Raw genomic sequence first — 26,431 nt, forward strand, 5'->3', positions numbered from 1 at the left:
TTTAAATCCACATGTATTCTGGTGATTTGTTTGACACTGTTTTCTTCATGATACAAGACTCCTGAGAAAGAGAACTGCTATGCACATAATCACAAATATTTTTCTATGCAGAGTTTAAGGGCTTTTTTTGCACTCGCTGCTAGAAATGAAAATGCAATACTAATGGCTCACAGCATTAATTTCCCTCTCCCTTCTGACCTCACCTTTTCAAGTCACCATGCAATTCTAATCTGTTCTCAATAGAAAGGCAGCTGATCTGTGATGAAATACCCCAAAACATTTTAAAACTGCTATACACACACATGCATAGACTAATGATTTTGTTCCGGTAGATTAGACAAATTCTGTTTTAACAAAGGAAAGGTTATTTTATCCTTATTCACTTTCAAATAGAGATATGATAACAGTTTAGAAGACCAAGGATTACCAAGGGATACAGATAAGACTCTTCAGCTAAAGCCTCACTTGTGCCTGAGCAGTGAATACCAGGTGTATGAGTACTGTGCAAACAAGGACAGACATCTACTCCTTCACTTGAATACAGGACAATGTGGTACCCTGAATACTTACAAAGAAGTCACAGAAGTGATTACACATTACACAGAATGAAATAGCCTCTGGTGCACTAGAATTCAAGTTACCTCTAGGACTCTTCACAACTGTATCTTCAGTAGATCAAGAATATGAAAAATAGAGATCCCAAAGTTTTGAAAAATGCTCTAACAACAAACTACTTTCCATTGTCACTTCCGATATGTCTTTATGGAATGACTTGTATTGCTATCTGGCTTTTTAAAGCTCTTCTTAAGTTTGGAACATCCCTATACAATTACACATCCTGAAGCAACCCTCCAACAGACTTGAGAAAAAACCACAAATTTAAGACAATATATATGGTTGTACTGTTCCTCAGAAAATACTATTAGACTTTCCAGAAAAAGCAGAAATGCCCTTCTAGAGAGAAAATACTGTATTTCGAAGGTGGGTGGTTGAAGAGATAAAGAGCAAAGAAAGGAAAAGAAGAAACATAAGAAATACAAAGGCAAAAACATTTTTACCTTGGTATAAGCAGCAGCAACTACCTTCTGGGCACTGCTACTTACACAACAATTATAATTGCTAATGCGGGGAAAAAAAACATTGCTACAACTGCTGATTTCACACAGCACCTTTTGTTAGAAATTCAGCTTATCCACAGATTAACACACAAACCACAATAAAAGCAGAATCAAAATTCTTGGAGCTCTACCAAGGTTAGATTGAGTAACGATATCGTTCTCTGTATCTGACAAAAAACATGACCTCCAGTGGTAAAAACAAAATCCTGACAGAGAAAGCCAGAGCAAATACCACTGTAGGGGGTTCCTTCCCTCACAATCCCACTTCCATCTTAGTCACATCTTTACATCAAACAAGAAGGACCTACAGAGCTTTCCACCTTCCTAAGTTTTTGGGTTTTGTCTACTCATTTCCTAACATAAGGATCTCTGAATGTTAGATGAGCACTCGCTCCCATTTTCCGGAATTTCAGGTATCTTAGCAAAGACTGAAGTATCTTTCACAAAGGTATTAACTTTATTTCCTATGCATTCTGAGATGAAGCCCTTACTGAAGGTATTAAAGCTTTATGCTTGCCCCTTCAGCAGCTGAAATATTCTTTGCAAGGGAGCATGTAAACCAAAAAGATTCCAAGTGTCACCTGCAAAGGCTATAATAGACTTGTTCCTCAGGAAAATTATACAGCCTTTTAATAGTCTTGCACAAGTTTTCTGCAAAAAGAGAAGTAACTCCACCCCATAGGTGAAGAGAGTTAACCACTTCATGCTAATTCTGCTCATACAGAGTAAGTAATCCAGAGTCATCATTATAAGAGCAGCAATCAGGCTGCCTTCCAAGGAAAACAGAGGCAACAAATATGCCTTGGCTACTTTTGCCAATATATTAAGAGGTTTGGTTCACTTTCTGTGTAAACATTGTTTCTTCCAGGTTACTAATGTGTAAGACAAATATTTCCAGAGTCTAATATTTCTGACATTTATTGTCATTACTCTAAAAATAAATGTCTCCAGCCAGACTTTCATTTACCTTCTGCAAACTCTAAAAATACTTATGTATCCAAAGAGGGAAAAAAGAATTGAAAAACGTAACCTCAGAACTAAATTTGATTTACATGAGACTGTTATTCAACTGCCTTGATAGAAACACTTGTATTTATCAGATAAAGCCTGGTTTCAGGGCCAGGTTGGATAGGGCCAGGGGCAACTTGATCTAGTGAATGGCATCCCTGCCCAAGGCAGAGGGGCTGAAACTAGATGATCTTTAAGGTCCCTTCCAAACCAAGCCTTCCTGATTCTGTCATTCTACAATCTCTTTTTCCAACGCTTCTGCAACAGAGAAGCAATGAGGCAATGCTCTTTGTATTGGGTTTGCATGGCAAGGTTTTGGTAGCAGTGGGGGGAGCTACAGGACTGACTTCTGAGAGAAGCTGCCAGAAGCTTCCCCCCTGTCTGACAGAGCCAATGCCAGCTGGCTCCAAGGTAGACTTGCAACCGGCCAAGGCTGAGCCCACCAGAGACAGTAACAGCAGCTCTGTGATAACTTGTTTAAGAAGGGGAAAAAATTATTGAGCAAAAGTAATTGCAGCCAGAGAAGAGAGGAGAGAGAATACGTGAGAGAATCAGCCCTGCAGACACCAAGGTCGGTGCAGAAGGAAAGGCAGGAGGTGCTCCAGGTGCCAGAGCACAGACTGCCCTGCAGCCCCGTGCTGCAGACCAGGGTGAGGCAGGACACCCTCCTGCAGCCCATGGAGGTCCATGGTGTAGCAGAGATGCCTCTGCAGCCCATGGAGAAACTCACACTGAAGCAGGTGGATGCCTGATGGAGTCTGTGACCCCATGGGAAGCCCATGCTGGAGCAGAGTCCTGGTTGGACTTGTGGCCCCTTGGAGAGAGAAGCCCAGACTGGAGCAGGTTTGCTGGTGGGACTGGTGACCCCAGAGGGAACCCATGCTAGAGCAGCCAGCTTCTGAAGGACTGTCTCTCCTGGGAGGGACCCCATGCTGGAGCAGGCAGAGGACTTCCCTCCCTGAGGAGGAAGCAGCAGCAGAAACAACCTGTGAAGAACTGATTGTATTCTGCACTACCAAGGAGAGGAGGAAAAGAATCAGGGATAAAATTAAGTCCAGAAAGGAGGGAGGGGTGGGGGAAAGGTGCTTTCAAGATTAGTTTTACTTCTCATTATCCCACTCTGATGTTGATTGGTAATAAATTCTATTAATTTCTCAAGTTAAGTCTGGATTTGCCTATGACAGTAACCGGTGAGTGACCTCTCCCTGTCCTTAACCTCAACACATGAAACTTCCCTTTTATGTTCTCTCCCCTGACCAGTTGAGAAGAAGAGTCACAGAGCAGCTTTAGGGGACACCTGACATCCCACCAAGTCAAACCATATCCCTGAAAAACAAGCAAAAAATTCCCTAGTACAGCTGTTCTTGAACAAAACTTAGTATTCAGGGAAAACAAAATATATTGAGCTGTTTCTTCTTCATCTAGCCAAAGACTTTTCTCTGAGGAAAAGATATTCCATCTCTCATTTATACCACACAGAGACAAGTCCTGGGAATTCATCCTGATGGCTGACACTCAGTCCAGACTCAGAACAACTATTTGATCTTCTGGAGCCTAATTGTAATGACTGACGTAAGGGAGTCATTACTCATTTGCTTCTGTGTGCTACCATTGAACATGAAGGGATTACAACATTTAGTGTAATCAGGAAGGGCAAATCCCAGGACAACATTTAGATAGCCTCCATTACTGTTCAGTTTTATAAACAGCAGATTTAGATTTGGCTAAGCACACATGCCTACAGTGGGGCATTATAAGGCCCATTTATGGAAATTATAAAAGGAATTGTAAGGAAATATAAACAGAAATAAAGTACTATGTCTGCGTCTGATGGTGAAACCAAGAAATATGTGAAATTATTTGATTCTCAAAGTTTGCAGCCTATTCTTTTCATACTTGAGAATTTCTGTACCTTAGTGACTGTCAAAAGCACAAAGCAAATTATTTAAGAAAAATTTTCTTGAGCTTAGCCACATTTTGGCACTTTCTACCATGACTGTCTTCCCCTCCCTTATAATGTGTAGAGGATTAGAAAATTAAATTATTTGAATTTGGAGATGACTGGGCCATTGAAATATTCTGATTACTCACAAGTAATATACTTCTTGTATGCAATTATATAACTGCGACAATGCATTCACACAAATATGCACTTTAAGCACAAAAAAATCACCTGTGTTCCTTCTAGTCTGCCGGACAAAAAATTACTGACCATAGATGAAAAGCTTACCTGGATCTGGGCTTTGTTTCCAGCTGTTATATTAGATATTGTCCAGCATGCTTCCTTTTTGATGGATTCTTTTGGGCTGCTTAGCAAGTGCAACAAACTCTGCAGAGCTGAACAATTCAGAATTACCTGAATACAACAGGAAAAACAAAACAAAACACACCATAGAAGAAATTTAGGACAAAGAATCACAGGAACAAGGAATACAATGTTTTGAAAATATAAAAACCATACCACATTAGATGATCACAGAGGTTTTTTTTAAAAAAACACTAAATATACACAAAAAACAGACAAAAACACCCAGCAAGAATTAAGAAATAAACGTCTGCAGGAAAACTAAAGAGCAAAACTACCAAGTCTTTCAGGTAAGAGATTACACCTTCATAATGATTTCAATGTGATCCGAAAACAAGAAGATACTAAGCACATTATGACAAACAAAAATAAAATTATGGTATTTTCCTGTATTTTTGAACAACTGTAAGCAGCAACTACTTCTGTTTCCACATCTGCTGGCACTGTAGTGCAGAGTGTGATCAATGAACGAACAATTCTTATTTAAAAAATTACAAAAATTGCAAAAACCCTGCAATTTTACAGTGCAGAAAAATTGCAACAAAATTTCCTTTTCCTAAATGACCAAAGTACAACAGAAAACGCTCCAGAACTTGCATGTTACAAGACAGCATCCTTAATTATGTCATGTGTGATAGTGAAGGACTTTTTGACCCTCTAAAAGGGCATAACAAGATTCAAAACATGAAAAACAAACATTTTTTTTTTTTAAATTCAATTCTAACTTCTAACAATGAAGCCAAAAACTGGAAAACTGGGAGAGTATACCAAGAAGCACAGTAGTTTTGCTTTGTGTGGCAAAAGCAGCACCTTGGAAAGAACAGTGTGGTACAGAATTTTACAAGAAATTCTCCAGTCAAGCTGAATCATGGTTATGGCTTGTGATCATGGAATCTGAGGACTTAATTCCCTTGCTTGCATCACTCCATAGTCTTAAAATCTTTATACTCCCCACTAAGATTAAAATAGCAAAGATTATGGTTCAGGATTTTATCAGGTATCTGCTGGGACAAATTCTTTTTCTTCATGCATACTATCCATGGTTTTAGCCATGTTCAAGCACTGCCAATTGTTAATAGCTGAAAATGAAAGAAAAAGTAAAAGCAAGTTCATGCCCCAAGGTTTTACAGAGACATTCTTGAAGAACTTTTACATTGCATTTACATTCAGAAATGTATCAGCTCTCAAAGCTGGACTCTTCCTTCTGATTACTGATTTTTAAATGCATCCTGTATCACTTTTTAGCATACAGCACAATCTGCAGGCAGGACTATCAAACTATCCTACCTATATAGTTTTCTAGAATTTTAGGAACGCTCATAGTATGCTCCTCAGAAAAAACCATGCACAACAAAAACATTTAAACTATTTTTAAATTATAATCTAAGATTTAGGCAATATTTAATAACCTGTATTGCATGTGAATTAGTGATCCCTTATGGTTTTATCTTTAACAAAATTAGGAGACCCCACCTCAATCATTCTTTACGACTGATCTGCGAAACAAATGCCACTGAAAAAAACACAACAACGCTTCTGCAATTCAGCTACAGGAAATATATTGCAACAATCAAAAAATCATGTTATCTTCCTCCTAGGAAAAAGATACTGAAACAGTGCTCTGATGCTGCTAACTCATCTTTAACTCTGGTCTAAGAGTGACAGAATTACAGAAGCGTCCCAGTGAGAACCTAGTGCCTCTGAAGCACCAGGTTTTCTGCCTTCCAGTTTAATTCCAATACAGTGGTGGGAGTCACTGCCTCCTACCTATGCCTCTCCAAATAAATGTCCACACACAGCTACACACCACCCAAAATATGACCAGACACTTGTTTTTCATCATAAATATGACATATTTTCATCATATATATGATAGATTCATCACAGATTGGCAACAGCACTGAATGTGACAGGCCTTTGATGGCACTACCAGCATACATCACTCAGCACAAAATTCAGCCTAGGAGACAGGTTTGCTTTAAATAAATCAAAAACATCCCACCCTTGAGGGGTATTGCACAACTGCCCCCAAGTCCCAGACACAGCTACCTAAGAACCATCACCAGTTCAGGACTGAACAGAAAAACTGAAAAACACCACACTTTGAAGCAATTATTGTCATCAACCTTCACTTTCAAACTTCAAAAGGAACAAGAGGAAGTGCTTGTTAACAGGTTACCACAATTAACAGAAAGATGAACTGCAGTACAATACAAGACAAAGTTCATCCGTACCTGGGTCTGGATATCATCTCCTGTAACAATGTTTCCCACAGCTCGTAAGGCAGGAGATACAACTTTGTAGTCATTGTGCCTAAAATTGACAAAGAAAAATGTAAGTGTTAACCTTCCCAAGCATCTCCAGCTTCACATTTTCAAGGAAGGAACATCTATCATCCAGGGGAAAACTTCCCTGATAAATCTGACTTTCACTACCTAAATAAACACTGATTTTAAACTAATGGCAAACCTTTATAGGGTTTCTAAATATTTAGACTTTTAGATGTCATTCACCAGCATAAAAATAAAATATTTAAAGAATAAAAGTACTTCAGAGTACTTCCAAGCATCCTTGAGAGGAAAAAGTAATTATCTTCAACTGCAAAATACACTTAATGTAACATGCACAAAGGCCATGAATAAGACAGAAGAAGAGGGATAGAAGTTCTGTGTTTAACCCATCAAACCCTGTTTATTATCTTCCATCATCATATGCATCCCTTCATCATCATTGTTAAATCAGAACTGGAATAGGAAAGCTGAAGTAAGGAATGTTTTTCTCAAATCAAAACTTCTTTATAAAAAGCTACTTAGAGGCAAGATGTTCCATTCATTAATCCAGCAACACATTTGCTCTAATGTTACAGGCCTTAATAGTCTTTATCTACACCACTGAAAACCATCACCCCTTGTTCTTAGGCCATTGAAGAGTCCATGCCCTGACCTTGGATCTGAAGCAATGGCTCTTAACAAGGCCAGTCTCTGTGACCCCAACTCCTACAGATACACTTTACTGACCAAAGTGTGCATCCACCTTTCTACAGTAAGGGTTGAGGAAATTATTTACCTTTCAAGTCCCTGGTACTTTCAATTCTAGTAAAATGAACTACTCCTTATATTTTTATCTTTGATATCCTTTAGGTAATTACCTTGTTAAGTAACTATAATGTGGACTTCAATGACACAAGGAAAGTTCCAATGTATATTAAGGATTTTACAAAAACGTAGCTCTTAGGTGCAGGAAAATATATCTTAAGAAACAGCAAAATTAGTATAAGAAAAGTTCCATTGCTTTTGTTACTCATGACAAATAGAGAACACTGAACAGACAGGTAAAATTAAAATTCAAATCTTGCTCTTTGGAAATCACAACATTTCAAGACCTATTAAACTCATTGTTATAATCTTGATGTCAGGGAAAAGAGTGACGCTTCCTTGCAACAGATTTCTTACATCAGCAGTTCCACAAGTCTTCTGCAGACTCCTGCATCAATCACAGCCTGGATTTTATCATTGGGGCCATCAGACAAATAGGACAAGGCCCAACAGGCATCAGCTAATACATCTGTATCATTGACAAAGAGCAGCCAGGAAAGCACACTAAGACAAGGTGAAACCTGTAAGACATTAAGAGGAGATACATAAAATTAAAATGGCCAGAAGTCCTATTATTATGTAAGATGATTTTGTATGTCATTATTGGATTTGGCACTGGCATCTTAAGATTCAATACTCTGATAATTTCAGACCTAGCTAGCACTTCTGTGCAGGACTGTAGCTACACAAGCATGGAGAAGCATGTCTCCAGAAAAGCTGCACAGCAACTCTTCAGCCTCTACAGAACAACGTCTGCCAATGAAACTTGTACAGACTTGTCCACTAGGATGAGAAAGGTGCTGCTCTACAGCAGCCAAGATGTGCAGAGTTTTGTTCTGCCATGGGACAGTCATCTCCAGTACACAAACAGTAACAAAAAGGTACAAGGCAGGCTTGTTAAAACAGTTGTTGTGAATGTCTGCCCAAAGGACTAAACAAAAACTTCAAAAAACTTCATCTGAAAGACAGCCATCAAATATTTCAGAATTTCTCTGATTAAACATTCCTTCTGTTTAGTTTAAGTTTCACCACTTTAAACTAATAATTTGGTTATCACCACTTCACAACACATTTTCTTTCAAGCATCTCTTACCTTAGCAAAATCTGGAGGAGGATTTTTCCCTCTGCAGAGGTTGGACAGAGCCCATACAGCATTTCGGGTCATAGTGAGACGATTCTGTTTTGAAAGCAATCTAAAACAAACCAACAAAAAAATCCAACCCTTGCTTTTAAAAAAATCAAAGCCAGGCAACCCTGTTAACTGTGTGAACCATTAAATCAAACTCTTTTTAACATACACCAGGGCAAAATATGATAGTTTTTTCCTATGAGAACACATCCTAAAGAAATTCATCCTTGATGGCTACTAATACACATGCTAGACACAGGAACCTAGTATCCCAACAACAACAGTAAACATTACACTAAATTTCACTCAAATGCTTAGATACTGATGTGGCAGATTAACAGTGAAAAGAGGTGAAGGAATTGTGACAAAATTATTCTGAGGAGGACATGCAGATAGTTTGACGAGAACTCTCGTAGCCAAAGTGAATTTTTAGGTCAGTCTCAGACTATGAGCCCCACTTTGGCTGAAAGTCAAATGCAGAAAGTCAAGACCTAATCTTCCCACATGCGTAACAATTCAGTTTCTTTTTCTCACAGCCATCTCCCACTGTAACAATGCCTTTATGAGAGTACGGGAGCATTCTCCTGCTGCAGAGTCTGCAAAGGACAGAGACTGAGTAATTGTAATTTGGGCATGACAACACAAGATGGTGTCGTTGTTTCAGCAATAATATGCTTCTTAAGCAGAGGATCACCAAGATGATTAGCAGGCTAGAGAAACAACATGCAGTGGGACGTCAGTGACCTGGATTTGTTCAGCCTTAGAAGGAGATGGCGCAAGGGGAGATACAACTGCTGCCAACACTTTAACAGGTGGATACAGAAAACAGGAAGGCAGATCCTCCTCAAAGGTGCATAGAGACAGGACAAGAGGCACCCATCAGGAGGCAAAACAGAAAATTCTGATTAGGTATCAGAACACTGTGTTTCACCATGCCATGGTCAAATACTGCAACAGGTTACCCAGGTAGTTACAGAATCTACTTTTGATGTTCCAAATTTGACTGGTTAAGTAGTTGAGCAACCTAATCTGATCTCACCTGCTATGAAGAAAGGCTTTGGCTAGATGACCTCCAAAGGTGCCTTTCAACTTAAATTATTCTGTGACTCTAAAATAAGCCCAGACATCCACCCACACTGTAGAATAAAATCGTTCCAGCTTAGCTGCTTCTAAAACATGTTTGCATTTTAGCTTCATTAAAAAAGTAGTTCAGGATTCCCCTTTAAAAACTGTGATTAGTCCACAATAAAACAGTATTATTATTCTTCAAGGCAAAACCCAAATTTCAGTCATATCAGGCATTCAAGCAAAATTCTGAAAAACATATTAAAACAAACTTACTGCAATAAAGGGGGCAAGATATTACAGTCCAAAACATAGTCTCTGCACATAGTGCTGTCTCCAGCAATGTTGCCAAGAGCCCATACTGCCTGCAATGAAAAACAGAATAATAATTGCTTTTATTCTCAAAATTCCACCAGTTTAACATATGTAATAGAGTTGGGAGATAATCTGTTCTCTCTGTTAGGTCCTGGACAATGTACAGAAGGGGAATGCATTCTGGTTGCATATTACATGTATATACTCCACTTCATTATATGATTCAGGAATATTTGTGGATACCTAAAAGAACACCATAACAGCAAACATGTATGTCTCCAAAGACTGCGCGGGCAGACATACCTTTGCTCTGTCCACAATGTAAGAGATGACCTCACCTCCACAGGCTTAGGAACATTCTAATTCCACCCTCCCTGTTTACACCTAATTTAAAACCAGACGTTGGTAGCACAGGTCAAGCCTGTACAAGTCTGTATCTACCCAAAAATGTTTGTGTGGAACAGCCCATATTTACTACAAAGGCATAAAAACATTCATTGTTTACACAGTCAAAGATAAAAATGAGAATCTATGTTCAAGATAATTCAATATTCAGAATCAAAGAGTTCAGGTGGGCCGGGACATAAACTCTTTAAATCAGAACCACTGCCGCTGATTAAGTCATAGCATAGTAAAATGTAAGGGCTTGGACATCAGTACTACTCCTAACTTCATTTTGAGAAGATCAAAAATACCAGAATTAAAGCAGCATGAAATCCATCTTTTGCAATATTATGGGAATAAAAGATTTAACTGGTTTTGATTTATACATTTGGGCCAAATGGTGTTTTATATATCACTGCCCACTAGTATGAGAGCTATAACTTTCAAAAGTAGAAATAGTCTATGTCAAGTATAAAAGCAATTTTACGAATTCCATGCAAATTACAATATTTTGTCACACAAGAAAACTTATGAAGTTCATGTTTGCTATTTACTTCAAGTTAGCAGAAGACTAGTGTCATATCAAGTAGATACATGCATCTGTTTATTTGGCTGGCTGATTTGGCTTTTGGCTTTAGACACATGTATCTACACAAACACTGCATTACTCCCAATTCTACATACAGAGGACAAAAGCAATCCTATTTGTCATGGATAGCAGCTGAATGTCCTCCACAAATTTCTCTTCAGTTGAAGGCTACCTATTTAGCTGCAGTAAAATGAGTTATAGTGAATAACTATTTCTCAGATTGAACAAAGCAAGTTCCTCACACAAAATAAACGTGTTCTTCCCTCTCTCTATACCTATTTAAAATAAAATGCTCCTTTAAAAAAACTGACAGAATTGCCAAATTTTTTACCTAAAGGAAATTTGTGGATAATCTGAAATAAATGTATTTATTCATTTTTAATATGGTGTCAATTAATTCAAGGCATTAGGTTTCTTCTGTAAGATGCTTTTAAATGGTGGCGAAAAGATGCTACTTTAACAAACAAGACTCCAGCCACTCTAGAGGCTCAAATGCACTGGCCAACTCTGCAAAATGAATACAGCTAAAACCACAAGTTTATAGAGAATGTAGACAGAGATGTCAGCTTGCTAGATACAAAATAAAAAGATGACTCCTCTGTACCAGTACTACCAACAACAGCATAGGATCACAGCCATTAAACTGCAAGTTGTGAAGAGAGTAGGCGACTGTTCTGGGGAAGGATTAGTTTGTTTTGTTTTCCACTCTTTTCCAGGCTTCTGCTGTCAGCCACAGTCAGAGGCAGGGCACGAGACTTTACCAACCTGTGCTACGAAACAGCACAGCCATTACAACTACACAATGCTTTCCCAAAACACATCTTCATCATCATTTTTCATTCTCTTATTCTTTTTAGAACTATTGTGACAACAATTTATCTAAAAAGTGTAACTTTGATTTGGCAGCATCTTGGACTCAACACACAGAAGACAGCTACCAGAAAAATTTAGCTTAAGAGACAGAATATATGCCACCTCCTGCAAAATGTCACTCATGTCAGAACTTTAAGGAACCACACCTGCTGTTCACTCCAATACTTGCATTTCTACAGCAAGAAAAAGCCTGAGGAATGAACCAAAGATTTCAGACAGTTCTAAATAAATTTGTGAATCTTCTGAAAACACTTGGGGGGGGGGTGGGGGGAAGAATAATTCTCTTTCACTGAAGATGTGGCAGATTTTGTATGAAGGAACAGTTTCCTTGCCTGGACATCCTTACACAGGTAAAAAACAAGGAAGCCCTATTTCATTTGTCTGTGGTCTTTGTTTCTGCCATTATAGCAATATCTATTTTTAAGGTTGACAAGAGTGATAATCACTTAATCCAAGAATCCATTCTGACCCTGAATGACTGACTGGTTTTGCAACAGCAAATCTCACATCAAAAAGTCTGACCAGAGAAGTCAAATAGCACCTCTACTTTCCCATTCTTCTTTGTTTTTAAGGCAAAGAAGCTCTGGCTGTGTAGTCTAGTGTCACAGGAGCTGGTAAGAGAAGATGTTGCAACAAATCCTTGTAATGCTAATCACTGATACCACACAAGACGCCAATTAATTGAAATGCCATGTTCCTGGGGTGACTTTAGAAAAATATGCAATGCTTCATTCAATAAGGAAGATGTCTCTCCTTAGGGAATTACTTTAGCTCTTCAGATAAGTAACAAACAGAACTCAAGCTCATTTAAACTCTTCTCATCAAAAACTGCCATTAATACAAAGCTCTGTCATGGTTTCCACAAACATATGAACAATGACAAGTTTCTTCAGGGTTTGTTTGTCTGAATAATGTTCAATGATTTCCATTTCTTCTTTTGTGCACTCCTCAAGATGCAAATACTTGCAACAACATTTTGGCTTCAGCTTCATTCTATGCAACTTAAATGTTTTAATGTTCATTCAATTTTAGAACTTATTAAATCAAAAAAATATTTGGCTAAAAAAAAATCCATTTCAGTACCTTCTACTATCTAAATCCCAACTTAAAGATTACATTAATTTTAAGATTTGTGGCCTGATTTTTTTAACCCACATCTTAGGTAGAAAGCTGTATGAAATCTGACAGTGCAAATGTTGCCTTGTTAATTGACTGCACCTATTTTTATACACTTGTATAAATTTCCATTTACTACTAACAGTGGAGTAGGGTTTTTTGAAAATCTTCAATTTATTTTACTCATCACTGAACTCCAGTGTTTTTTCCTACAGTGATGGACAACTTCAGTAGTCAGTAAAAGTAAAGTGCAAGTCTTGTAGAGTACTGTTGAACTATATGGTGCCTTCCATGAATAATCCATGTGCATTTTGACAACTCTCCACTATGCCCCGGATTCTGAAGATTCTCAGCCATTATTCCTTTGGATATGTAAACTAAATGCTTAACCAATCACCAAACGTGTGCAGAGTTTGTCTCTCAATGGAGAAGAAATATTACAAAGAATCAACCCTTTCTCAACATTTGGATGCTGACTTGGGAAAAGGATTCAATGCTGGAATGAAGATGGTGAAGATTAGCTAGCAAGAAAGTCCGACTGGCTAAGTGAACACAAGGAAGAATACTAGAAGGACATTCCTAGGAGATAACTGCTACTAAGTCCTAACACAGAAAACATCTTTCTTTCAGCGGCTGGCATGGTCATACCTCCTTCTTCTCATATCTCATCTGACAAACAGAGAAAGTAGCTCATCCTCACACCTTGACTGTTTGTCCTGATTTTGATTACCAAGAGCTTGTTAATAGGACTGCTGATGTAAAAGCCAAACAGAGCCTGGACACCAGACTCACAGGTCACCTCTGCCAAGCAAGTGATGGTTACCAAAAGGAATAGCAATACACCTAGAAATGGAAAAATACAGAGGGAGAAACATACTGGTTGCCTCAGCTGAAAATGCAAACTTTCCCAGAGGGGAACAGGGCAGCAGGGGATGCTCATGCCACCGTCACACACACCCGTCACTGTGAGACATTCGCGATCCTCCTCGACAGGCAGCAAACATCCTGCATGGGTTTCGAAGGAAATTTCATGTTCATCAAGGAAACCCAAGCTGACATCTGGGTTTTAAGTACCACAGCAGGGAAAGTCAGGAAAGAACTGCAGCTAAGACACTGCAGAAGCCACATCAACCTTAAGCATGTCTAAAGGGCTTTGATGGAGTCTTTCAATTTATAAATAATTTCAGGCAGGTAGATCAAAATTTCTAGATGTCTTTTGGAAGAAAAAAAACTGTGGTAAGTGGAAAAGGATTAGGACATATGCCACTAACTAAACCTAAAAATCAGTACACCAAAAACAGAAATGGGGAGAGAAGGAAGATGTAGCCAGTGTTTTTCATAAATAATGCAGATGTAGATTCTGTGATAAATTCGGTTTCTCTGATGGGAAAAATGTATGCTAAATGGTTTGACCACTGACCACAGAGGAAGACTGACACACAACACAAGGAATAAAAGAGTTAAAGGATGGTAGGCTAATTAAATAAGGCCTGCACAACTTAATGGGAAACAGACCTTGTAAAAGGACGTAAGGAATCATTTCATTAACATACATGTTGTTTATTAAACATAGCTATAAAGATTCCCTCACAGACTTCTATAAAACTGCTGATTTAGACTCATCATCAGACTCAGAAACTAGCATATGCAAAGGAAAAAAATGTAAAATTAAAACTGGCCTATAGAGATGAAAAATACATGTTGGAAACATTGTGATCAAAAGATAAGGTACACTGATATCTGTTCCTGAGCTTCTGCTAAGGTAAGCTAGAAATAAAAGACAAAGTAAACACATAAATCTTTAAAACTGACTTACTGTAAAACAAAAACAGCGGATAATGACTAGCCAGTAAGTAAGATATTATACATATTTTTTGCTTATGCCATGCTACATATTCAAAATAATGTTATCGCCTAACATTTCCTTCTAAAGAATTGCTATCTTAATTAGAACACAGCCTTCAATACTTCCTTCTCTCTTCATCTTTTACTGTATGATTACAGGGTTAGCTTCTGGCCCCTCTGCCCTGAACACGTTGCAATATTTTCTGTATTTTCCTGTATCTTTGTAATTTATTGCAATTGCAGTTACTTGCAAATAATAATCTTCACAGTACTACTGTGAGACAAAATTAGGGTGATCATTTTAGGAGAAAATTGTAGCCAAATATCACCCAGTTTCAGAAATCCAACTTGAGAACTCCAAGATCAGACCTGCTCAAAACACAGGCCTAACGATAAAAATCTCTGCTGAGTTGTCCTCAACTATAAAATGAAAAAGAAATATTTTACCTTGAGCATTCAAAAACCCTAGAACAAGTATCCACTTACTGAAAACTGAGAGAAGGAAATTGTCCCACATCAGACACTAAGCAGTAGAAACATTTTTCTCACAAACGTACTATCAGGCTTAATTGTAAGAATTTCTTCCCTGTTCTCCTCCATGCGCTATAATTTGTTCCAACTTTAACAAACAGGGTCAGAGTGTGACAAATAAAAGCCTCCTTTACTACCCACTCATCTGTTACCAGGGCAACAATCTGTGCATATACTGAATGAGACAAGAGTCATCTGGAAAAATACTATGCAATTGTGTACTACTGCTATCCTGTAATACAGAAGTACAGGAGCTAACTTCTCAGTGCTTATATGCTCCTAATTTTTGTTTCAGAGGATACTATGGTGAAGTGCTCGGGGCTTTTAAAATCTGATGGGGAAAAAAGCAGAATTCCTCTTTTGTTGGCCAGCATTAAACCCAGTGTCAGCTGTGAGCAGGGCTGCAATCTCCAGAGCTGCAGCACAGAAACCCACGATGAAACAGTGTAACACTTAGCCACGGTACATTTTCCTTCTTCAGCACAGCTTACTTGGGAGCACTTTGTAACTGGTACTTTGAGATTACCAGTAAAAGAGAGATCGTGAATTTGGCAGCACTTGAACTGCAAGGAAGACTATTTTTCAGTAATGACAACCAAGCCAGTCTGCCTGCCTGCAATCTGAATTTTAATACGTCAGCAGTTTATTAGGAGGCAGGGAGGGGGGAAGGAGCCAGATAAACTACTTAACTGTGGCCCCTAAGCTCTTCCGCTAATTCACCCATTTAAAGATTGAAGGCTGCACAACTTAATCTAAACAAATTTGCTCTTCCCACCTGCTCTCTGAACATCAGCAGGGATGATAACAACCTAACAAAAAAAGCAAGTTAGCTCTTGCACAGAAGATCAATCATCAGGAGAAAAATAAGTAAGAGCAGCCTTTATTATATACAGAGCACAAATTATTCTGCAGGAACAGCACTCTTCAAGTGATGGCTGAATTTGGAAAGCAATGCTACCCAGCTCAACCCCCAAAATTAGAAATCTAAAAGGATCCATATCCCTAAGTCTGGATGGATTTTCACACGGGCAGAACGAAGCACTTATCTGCCGTTTTGGCAAGCTCTCTTTCACATTTCTAATTTCTACAACAGCAGCAGACTCAACTCCTCAAAGCTAAAGTAATGGACAAAAAAATACTTTGTATTTTCTTTAACATTTTTTCAAACACCTAAATTCCATTCCTCTTTAAAAGCCTTCTCAACAATAATACAGACTGAGACAGAACACTGAAAATGGAAAGATACGAAGTGGAGTAACTTGAAAGCTACAAGCAACTAAGAAAAAAATCAGTCTTGTGGAAAATGTTAGGCAACCTTAAGTACAGGTGCTACGCTCTGAGCCAGCTACAAGAAAGAAAGGCAAGTTACACAAAGCAGTCCAATGTTTATGAGTTGGGACTCCTTCAATGATGCATCTCAATTCAGCCAAATGCAAGGTCAGATATCTAGGAATACAGAACGGGTCACACTTATAGGATGGAGAACTGAACCCTGGAAGTCAATGACTCCAAAAAGAACAATGGATCATATTGGATAATCAGCTTCACCTGAGCTCACAGCCAGCTTCTGTGGCTAGGAGTCCACAAAGACACTGGATATTTACACACCAAAGTATTAAACAGAAGTGAAAATGAGGTACTATCTCTGCAAACAACAGTGCTGAAAGAGTGCCACTGGAATAGCCAGTGCTTGTCATTTCACCACCATAAAAAGATACTGAAACTAAGAAATGTTCAGAAAAAGGTCACCAAAAAACAAACCAACCACCACAGAAACGTTCTCAAACTGAGAATGCAGTGCTTAATTTCATTTACTCAAGTAAAGCCTAAGCCATGGTCTGCAAGTAGCTACAGGAAAAAACACAGAATTTAGTAATGGAGTAAAGAATGTAACAAAAGCAATACGTGGACACAAAGCTAGTCAAATTTGTATAGTAAAAGTACATACTTTCAAGTTAGGATTAAGACTGGCTGAAACTAAATTTGTTAACATCATTAATATTTCATCCCCTTAAGTCTTCAAAGCAAGATTATATGTCTGAAGTACATCCTTGTTTAAATACAAGTTACAGACTTCAAATGGAAACTACTGAATCAAATGTTTGGTCTGTGCTTTATACTGATCCCTGTGGGCCTTGAAGAATATTCATCTATGCTGTAAGGAGCTTGGAGAACAAACTATAATTTCTACTCATGCTTTATCTTCAGGAGAAACAGGCACGAAACCTTCATATCTAAATCAATTATTCAAACAAGACTCCCTGAATTCCTCAATAGACAGAAATATACCAACCTGTTAGAGAACAAAATGAATTACCTCATTAGCTATGGTAAAGTATATAATTTCCAGAAAGAGAAAACTACAATACTTGCTTTGGCAACTTAACATATGCTAAGCACAAAGCAACTGTGTGTGTAATTTCCATATACTGCATTTTCTCTAAAGGCTTCCTTACAGGATAGCCTTGTTCCTTTCCAGAGAAGGGAAAAAAAAACCCAACAAAACACCAAAGAAACAAAACAAACAAAAAGTCAAACAAAAAAGCCTCCAATTCCATAAATTAACACACACACAAAATTCAACACTGTTCTCAATCTTTACCTGTTCCTGTACATCTTCAAACTCTGAACTAAGCAGCTCTATGAAGATGGGGACAGCTCCTGCTTGGATCACTATTCGAGTCTGAAGGGAATTTCCCGAGGCAATATTTGTCAGCACCCACGCAGCTTCAAACTGGAAAACAAAATACAAGTCAGTTTACTAGGAGCTTTCAATGCCACACCAAACATGGAGACTAAATAGCTTCTAAAACCAGAGAGATCTGGTAGATTCGGCATAGGGAAAACATGAGATATTACCAATTAACAGACAATTTGCAAAGAACCAGAATCACGTATTTATGAGTTATCACTATCACTTGAAACAAAAATTTGCAGCAGTTCCTTATGAGAACACTGGCTTTGCTGGGTCTTTTCAATCTATTTTTTTTTTTGCTATGCATTTATGTTACCTTTGCCTTTCTTACTGGCTAAGAACCCGTAAATGAAACAGTGTGCTTTCCCACAACATGACACCTGCATTCACTGAAGCACCAGTGATATGCCTGAAGATGCAGGAGAAGACATTGTTTGACAAAACTTCATGGATATGAAGCAAATAAATGACCCAAAAGAGATTAAAAAAACCAACCAAACAAAAACAGATTCCTAAAAAACAACACAAAACTTCTCTCCAACTCTGGTGATCACTACTGATGCCAAGTGCTATTAGTGCATGATGTTTTTATTCACGACTTGAAGAAAAAGTGAGATCCCAAAAACTTTGCATTTTCAACTGTTTTTATCCTTTATTCTTTTAATGTCAACTTGCAAAATCATTAACCTTTTAAAATGAAATGCAAATTTTAACCCTACCTGAGACCTCAGGCCTCAGAAAACACAGATTCCAGAAATCCGTGTTTGAGTAGGTTTCTGCATGCTTTCAGCCCAATGATTATTACACGACTCTTGCAAATTTACATCCTATTAGGTACATTCAGAATCTAATAGAATTAAAAGACTGCTAAAAGTTGAATGAAAAGTAAAAACCAGCAAACAGTAAAAATGGAAAATTGGAAGCTATAAATGAATGATTTTGACATTAGCAAAAGATGCTGATCCAGCAGTATTCCAGTGGAAATACTGACATAGCTTCAAAAACTGTCTCTGTCTGAAGAGATAGAGCAAGGACTTATATTTAGGGTTTAGTTACAAAAAAAACTCCTGCTAAGAAGTTGCACCAAATCCTGAAATGTGCCTGAAATAAGAACTCAAGAATTAAGGTTTTTCATTTCCAAGTGTTGTTAAAGACTTTGGTTTTGAAAATACAATTAATTAATACAATTAATACAATACAATTAATCCTGCCCTTCTGATCAACTGAATATTCTAGTAAGATGTGATCAGAATAAACAATTCCAAAATACATCACTGCAATGCACACGAAGTATGGGCTGCAAAGTAAAGTAGAAACAGACAAAGTCAAAACTGCAAGATTCATCATTAATGAACAAGAAGCAAAACAGTGTGACCAGAACATAAGGCCAAGGTAAAATGTTGCTTTCCTGTAATTCTACTTTCTCTGAAGTGAGTATCCAGTGTTCTGGGGTACATTATAACATAACTATTACTCATCTTTCAACCACAGAGGTCTCTTATCCATATTTTAAAGTCTGTCCTCCAGCTTCCTACTAGTACCACCAGCCTGAACAATTCACAGCTTGGAGACACACACTGTCTCCAGCCTAAGTCACAGAAAGGTTAGCGAGTGACAGTTTCTCTCCTCTTTCTTCTCTGTGAACATCTGATGCTCCAGGATGTATAAACTGAGCAACAGTCACACATTATTGGCAAAGATATCTTTGTGATGCCATTCTCTAATAAGATTCCTCTCTCCACATGAGCCTAATGTCCTTGCTCACTTACGGCTGAAGCAACACTGGAGAACAGGGCAGCTTTTTAAAGTCTTCCATTTACCTCGAGTCAAAACAAGACAGAGGAATTCCTAACAAATTAGGCCTTCCTATCACTGATCTCAAAGGCACAATTTTTACAGGATATTCCGTTGACAACATAGAAGAAAAACAGACCATAAATTCCCATAAAGTTCTAAGTTCATTAACAGAGAAGTTGCTATATTCAATCCACCACAAGCAGCTATAAATTATACTTCACTGTCTCAGAAGGAGTTGAAAATCCTTTCCTTCTAGGCTAGGCTACAGATAGAAATGCCTAGAATGCCAAGCCCAAAGGAATATTTTTGGAACCAATGACAGAGCAAAGAAAAACATTAAAAGGTGAGTTCCAGAGAACTTGCCAACTGATCACAGCAAAAAATTCTACCTGCAGACACTAAATTGCCAAGCAGGCAGAGAGATTTGGCAAGATGAAGGAAAATTACCGAGGTAGAATGGAGTATCAAGAGCAACATACTCAAGCTTTTATTTTCACTGTTTTCCTACAAACTCTTTAAACAAGCTTGCACATTTCCACTCTGACTGACTTTTCCCATTTCCATGTAAAAATCAATAAATGTTACACCAATAAGGCCACAAGAATTGCTTCCATTTTTCTGCCTGTCTTGAGTTTCTATGCTTGACCCCAATAAGTAATAAAAGGCATTAAATTTTTTTTTTTTTTACAACAGATAGCTTACAAATCTTGCATTGGAGTTGCAAACCAACCAGCTTAAATCTGATACATACTCTCAGTTACTTTCCCCAGACTCCTCAAAGAAAGCTAACAGACCTCTAGAATTCTGTGGACAACAATCTGAAAAGCAATACCTGTAAATGCTTTCTCTAATGTATAAAAAACCTAATTCTTTGCATATTTCCAGTCAACAAAATTTGGATTTCACATGGCATTCACAAACCTGTTGCCTTACACATTTTAAAAGAACACTGATTCGAATCTAAGTGTTGTATTTAATGGTTACATGTTAACATATTTTTTCCCTTAACCAGGTAATTTGTTTTCTTTCACTTTCTATTAGACAAGAAAGACTGACCAGAAAAACACACAGCTAAAAATAAGACAAAGGTCAAGAAAAATTAACCACCATTGTAACACATATAATTCAGCTTTTCCAAATCACAATGAAATGTCCAGCCCTCTATGCTTATCACTACAGATTGTATTTCTAATTCTAAACTTTTTTTTTACTTCAATCAAAAATTTAAATCCTAATTCTAAAGATTTAAAACTGCCTTCAATTTGTACAAAGAAGACAAACATCAAAGTTTTGTTTAATAACTTTTTATCTGTTGAGCTCCAATTTTCAAACTCTGTATTTGCTGAAGTCTGAAGACCCCATCCTATCAGTCACTGAATGCATGTCAGACAACTCTCTCTCTCTCTCCTGTCCTGTACCCAGAGGTCTTCCCAGAAATTCTGAAGATAAAATAGCTTTTTTTAACACAGTGAAGAAAGAGAGGAATTACAACTGAACAATCACTAATTTTTTCCTATCTAATTTGTATCAGCAAATGCCTTCCTAAACTAGGAAGGCAGATACATTTATATTTTTATACCTGTAATGTGCAGTTTTCTTTCCGCTTCAGGAACTCCACAAACCTGGCCACAACTCCTTGTGTGCTTATGACTTCATCTATTGGAGGATTTGGTTCTGTTTAAAATAAGAAGTTACGTTAGATACACTAATTTCTTTGTAAGGAAATTCTCAAATTACTGCATCAAAACAATATCCAGTGACATACTGAATGCTCTTTTCTTGGAGTGTGTTCTTTTTCTACAATACTTTACTAAAAGGCAACGGATTACTATTTGTCAACATAAGAAAACTCCAGAGTTTTGAGGTAATAAGATAACATGATTCAGAGCACTGATGCACTCAGTAGTTTAGACAGATTGATTTCAGAGCAGCAGCCCTGGGCAGTCATTCCGGCACGCACACGTGCAGAGGACCTTTGGTATATCAGCATGCTTGGGCCACAGAGACACTGCCTAAACCATGTGAACTTACATCCAAGAGAAGATCTCACATCTGCAACACTCAGTACACATTTCAAGAAAAGAAGTGACTATTACATACATCAAGCTGACATTGTGTCAAGCAGAGCTTGACCCTGAAATTTCAGTGTGAAACTCAATTTTTATTGCTGTCAAAGTAAAACCACATGCTAGGGAGGCTTCCACATTTTTCTCTAAGTAATCTCAGCCCTTACCTTTAGAAAGCAGCTTTCGGAACTTCTGGGTGGCTGAGAGCTGCTGCTCTGGACTATTGGAGAAAATCATCTCAATCATATCAGCAGTGATGACTGCACTCTAGGATTTACATGGGGAAACAGAATGAGGGTGATAGAGAGCAAAAGGGGGAAAAAAATCTGGAATTAGCAACACATAGGTTACATTTGCTAAACCAGTATAAAGTTTATTTCTTACTGAATAAACCATTATGGACCACAAAGAAATCATTATATATGAACATCTACATAAGGCAGCATCATTCTCAAATGCTTTACTGAAAGCCAAAATTCAAATTTTTCTCAAGATATGGCAAGAAAATTACTCTTCAGAATTTTTCACTAATATTCTCTTCCTCCCTCTAAAATAAATGTAAAATTGTCAGCTTTAACAAAAAGTAATTATGGTAGCATTTAGATTTCTCTACCAGGTACATTTTGACTTACTCTCTTACACCAAAATGTAAAGGACCTGTCATTTCTAGAAGAGTCGACAAACCCTAATGCTTGTTATCAACATCAAGTAGAGGTATTAAGTTTTCCACAATACTGACGGTTTCCAATAATATGAATAAATTAAATCAGCAACCTTTCTTACGCTAGGTAAAATCTGACATTCTGTTCACCACACATGTACCCATGTAAAGAAGCATAAGAAAAGTCAGATATTTTTCTTCCACTTCTAATCTAATCTTCAGATCCATCTGATCCCAACCCTTAGACAGACAGGGAGACAGATGACAGTGCTGAAAATACTTAAGCGTTGTCTGTAACAGCCAACAGCTCCAACTGTTAAGAGCCTGAAATTAATGGCATTTAACACAGCAAACTGTGCAATGACACTATCTATCAATTAGGCAAAACCCTTTCCTTACTTTTTACTCTCTATTTGTTTAATATAAGCTTTCACACAAATGATTAATGGTATTTAGGACTTGCCCAATATTTGAATACTATCTTGAAGAGTAAAACCATATATTCTATGATTGATCTACCACACTCTTTATAAGCATTTCTCTGTTTCCCAGTAATTTTCAAGGCTCTTATAACCACAATAGCTCAGCCTGATTTCTATGGAAACATCACTTGCATACTCTGAACACAGACACAGTGAAGATCAGCGACACTTTTAAGTGAGAACTGCACTTTCCTTAAACTTTTCTTCTGTAGAACTGAAACCTTTACCATTTTTCTTTCCAGAGAAAAAGTAAAAAGTCTAATTCCCACAAGAAGTATTTTTCTGTAGTTTTAAATTCTAGCACGGAAAGGGTTCAAGGCCTCATGCGGACAGTTAAGCTAGGTCTAGCAGTGTTTCCAACACTTAGGTTAAAAATGGTGCCACTTGAAAGTCTGTTAAAAGTTTTCCACTGAGCTCCTTATTAACTTTGTAAATTGCAATAACACACTGCCTGATTTGTATTTTTATGCTTCAAGCACCATGAATTTCAGATTAAAAAAAACTCTGGGCAACAGTTGATAGAATCACCCATAATGGTGAACACTTAATCCAGGAAGTGATCAGCCTGCCAGGACAATGACATTTTATTTCATTTTCCTGAGCACATATCCTCTGAAAAACCATTGGCTATATATTACTGGCATTCTTCTCTCATGTCATCTGTTTCAGGGTGGTTCATTGACATGGGTGTTTCAGAGCTGTCCATCTCTGAATGCATTCTTCACATCATTCTGGAATTTCATTTCCATCACGTCACTCCACAACAGACTTGCCCAGCTTCAACCAGCACTGTATTCATTTCTCATCACTTACAGAAGTCATCTCCATGTTGTTCATCTGAGCCTCATGGAAGCCACCATCTGACATAACTTCCTCCTCCGTTTCTTCCTCAGCCGTTGCAACATTTCGGCGTTTAAACAACTAAAGAGAGGAAGTATTTAACATACATATATTTTTTATATATATATTCATAGCCAATGAATATACACAGCATGTTGCATTAGGCTGCTATAAAACCTATATATGCTATCACCTGAGACAACTGACAGCATATGGAGAAAGCTTAGCCATGGAGTAAATGAAAACAGCAATGCGCTAAAATATTGGTTCCTAATAGTTATGGAAAACTGTTCACTGATGTCCCCTTCTCTTCTTCACCATCTGCCTCCATCTACAAGCTCTCGAGCTTCCACACCATTCCCTTCTTGCAGCAGATGCTGAGATTCAGAGACCTGATAAATTCCTGAGTTTTACACATCTTCACAGAACACTTGCAGGGGCTCTGACAGTCAAGTTACAGCGGCAAAGAGGGCTCTGGGGGATGATCATGCATAGGTTATTATACCTATGGGGGATGAGGAGAATTTGGTTGCTATGATTTAGAGAAAGTTTAAGATGTCCTGAGAAGAGCTGGAGAGGCTACAGCTACTGGTCAGACAGTTTTGTCTGACGCTCAAGCTGCTCTGGCCAATGTTACTCTTGAGTGAATGAGGAGCACTCACTTTAAGTCTTGTAGAGCCTGCAGAAGAGGCGGTGAAGTGTGCAAGTGATTCTGATTTCAGACTGACTGCGTATGAATTTGGAGGGCAGGAACAACTAAGAAGGGATTTGGGAGAAGCAGAGCCAGAGACACTGCAAGACAGGACCATTTAAGGACTGGTCACAGATATCTCAACTGCTGTGCGTTACCTGCTCCTCTCTCTTTTGCTTCCGTAGCTGAAGACCCTCTTCCTCCCGCCTGCGACGCATCTCGTCAGGGTTTAGAGATTTGTTCTTGTAGCTCTTCAGCCGGAAATTCTCTTTTCCTGAGGTCGTCATGATTCCTTCACAATGCAATTTAAAAAAGAAGACAAAATCACTCTTCAACAACACATCATTTTATATTGTGCCCACTACTTAAACTCTGTAGCCATGAACTTCCAGCCACTGCCCCCCTATATTCCATCACCTAACTTCTAATAAAATTTAGAAGATGGAAAATAAAATTTCACAGAATTGTCACTTTGGTGTGTCAGTTCTTTACAGCAGTCCAACAAACTTTTATTTCATCATTTTGAGGCATTGAAGAATAAGTAAATTATTTAACGAAGAATTAAGGTCTTTAAGGCAGAGTATATAGCGTGGGCTAAAAAGAAAACTCTACTAAAAAATTTTAACATTTCTCCATATAGAGAATTAGCCAAATTACATATTCCTGTTTTTACTCAAAAGTGAAGGTGTCTTAGCTGCTTTTTATCTTAATTTACTTTGCATGTCAGCACAGGTGCTTTTTTTTGCACTTCATATCCAACACTGTAAGCTAATTCAACACAACCCTGTTGAAGAAACTTGAAGAAACCCTGTGTTCTTCCTATCCAGACAAACCCTACAAAGAAATTGAAACAAAAAGAAAAATTTTAGGTGAAGAAGGTTTAACCATTGAAAATGCTCAGTCCTGCAAAGAAAGCAGTGCTATTGTTCCCCTCCTCCCAACCCCCAATCCCTAATCCTGCCACTGTTTATGCAGAGGGGCCTTTTTTCAGTCTGTGATTTCCATCTGTCTTATGTAACTCAGTAGGTCGGCATTTACAGCTGTCCATGATGATTTGCACATGTACAACACCACACTTTGGAGTCACTTAGCATAAAGCAATAGATGGAGAACTGCGTGGAAAGAACTCATTCCCCTGAAAGCAATGGGTGTGGATCAGGTCTCTACTCTTAGTGCTCTATTCTGCTGCTACCTCTCTCCTTACATCATCCCTTTAAATCCAAAAGAGTTTGGGAATCAAATCCTCAACAGGTCAGTGTTTCCATGCATCTTCACAGAGATGCAGAGTCTCCAACATATTGTAAATCCTGTAACTCAGAATTCAGGAAGCTGCACTATATAAAAAGTTACTCTACAGGACTTTTAAAGGTCTCTATCAAATGCTCTAATGTGTTGTATTAAATAAGCTGCCTACCTCAATTCCATAAGCACAGAATCACCAGATGATAAATTATCTCCTGTGCATTTTCTACTTTAAAATTAAGCAACATGAGTCTGTACAGATTCTCAACAGCTTAGGTTTCCTCTTTAAAATACATCAAATGTATATCGAGTCTAACTACTCTTCTTTCAGTTAGCGCAAAGAGTTGTAAGAGAATAATAATTTTTAAAAAAAGATACTCAAATATGCTTCTTGCTAGAGCCTCTTTTTAAGTTGCTACTACCTGACAACCATTTAGAAGAATTCTGATGATCAGAAATTACTTTCACAGAAAACATTTTGGACATCACTTCAAGTGTTACTGTATTCTGACAACTTTTTAAAAATTTTAAAAGATTTTAAAAAATGTTCAGGGACACAGAGCTACTACATTGATTGTCAGTCA

The 26,431-nt window shown here is 37.9% G+C and overlaps 1 protein-coding gene across 1 annotated transcript in view; it reads right to left on the bottom strand.

The window, feature by feature from the left end:
* The window catches only part of KPNA1 (karyopherin subunit alpha 1), a 50,336-nt gene that overhangs the window by 12,964 nt on the left and 10,941 nt on the right, over positions 1 to 26,431 (bottom strand). The window contains exons 2-11 of the mRNA XM_059838149.1: positions 24,764 to 24,897; positions 23,888 to 23,995; positions 22,099 to 22,198; positions 21,445 to 21,539; positions 17,976 to 18,107; positions 9,997 to 10,085; positions 8,620 to 8,719; positions 7,884 to 8,047; positions 6,666 to 6,744; positions 4,357 to 4,482 (exon numbers count right to left, since the gene is read on the bottom strand). Of these exons, the coding sequence (XP_059694132.1) occupies positions 4,357 to 4,482; positions 6,666 to 6,744; positions 7,884 to 8,047; positions 8,620 to 8,719; positions 9,997 to 10,085; positions 17,976 to 18,107; positions 21,445 to 21,539; positions 22,099 to 22,198; positions 23,888 to 23,995; positions 24,764 to 24,892 (1,122 nt within the window). The 5' untranslated portion in view covers positions 24,893 to 24,897. The remainder of the gene's footprint in view (positions 1 to 4,356; positions 4,483 to 6,665; positions 6,745 to 7,883; positions 8,048 to 8,619; positions 8,720 to 9,996; positions 10,086 to 17,975; positions 18,108 to 21,444; positions 21,540 to 22,098; positions 22,199 to 23,887; positions 23,996 to 24,763; positions 24,898 to 26,431) is intronic.

Source organism: Haemorhous mexicanus, chromosome 2 (assembly GCF_027477595.1).
Source record: "Haemorhous mexicanus isolate bHaeMex1 chromosome 2, bHaeMex1.pri, whole genome shotgun sequence".
Lineage (NCBI taxonomy): Eukaryota > Metazoa > Chordata > Aves > Passeriformes > Fringillidae > Haemorhous > Haemorhous mexicanus.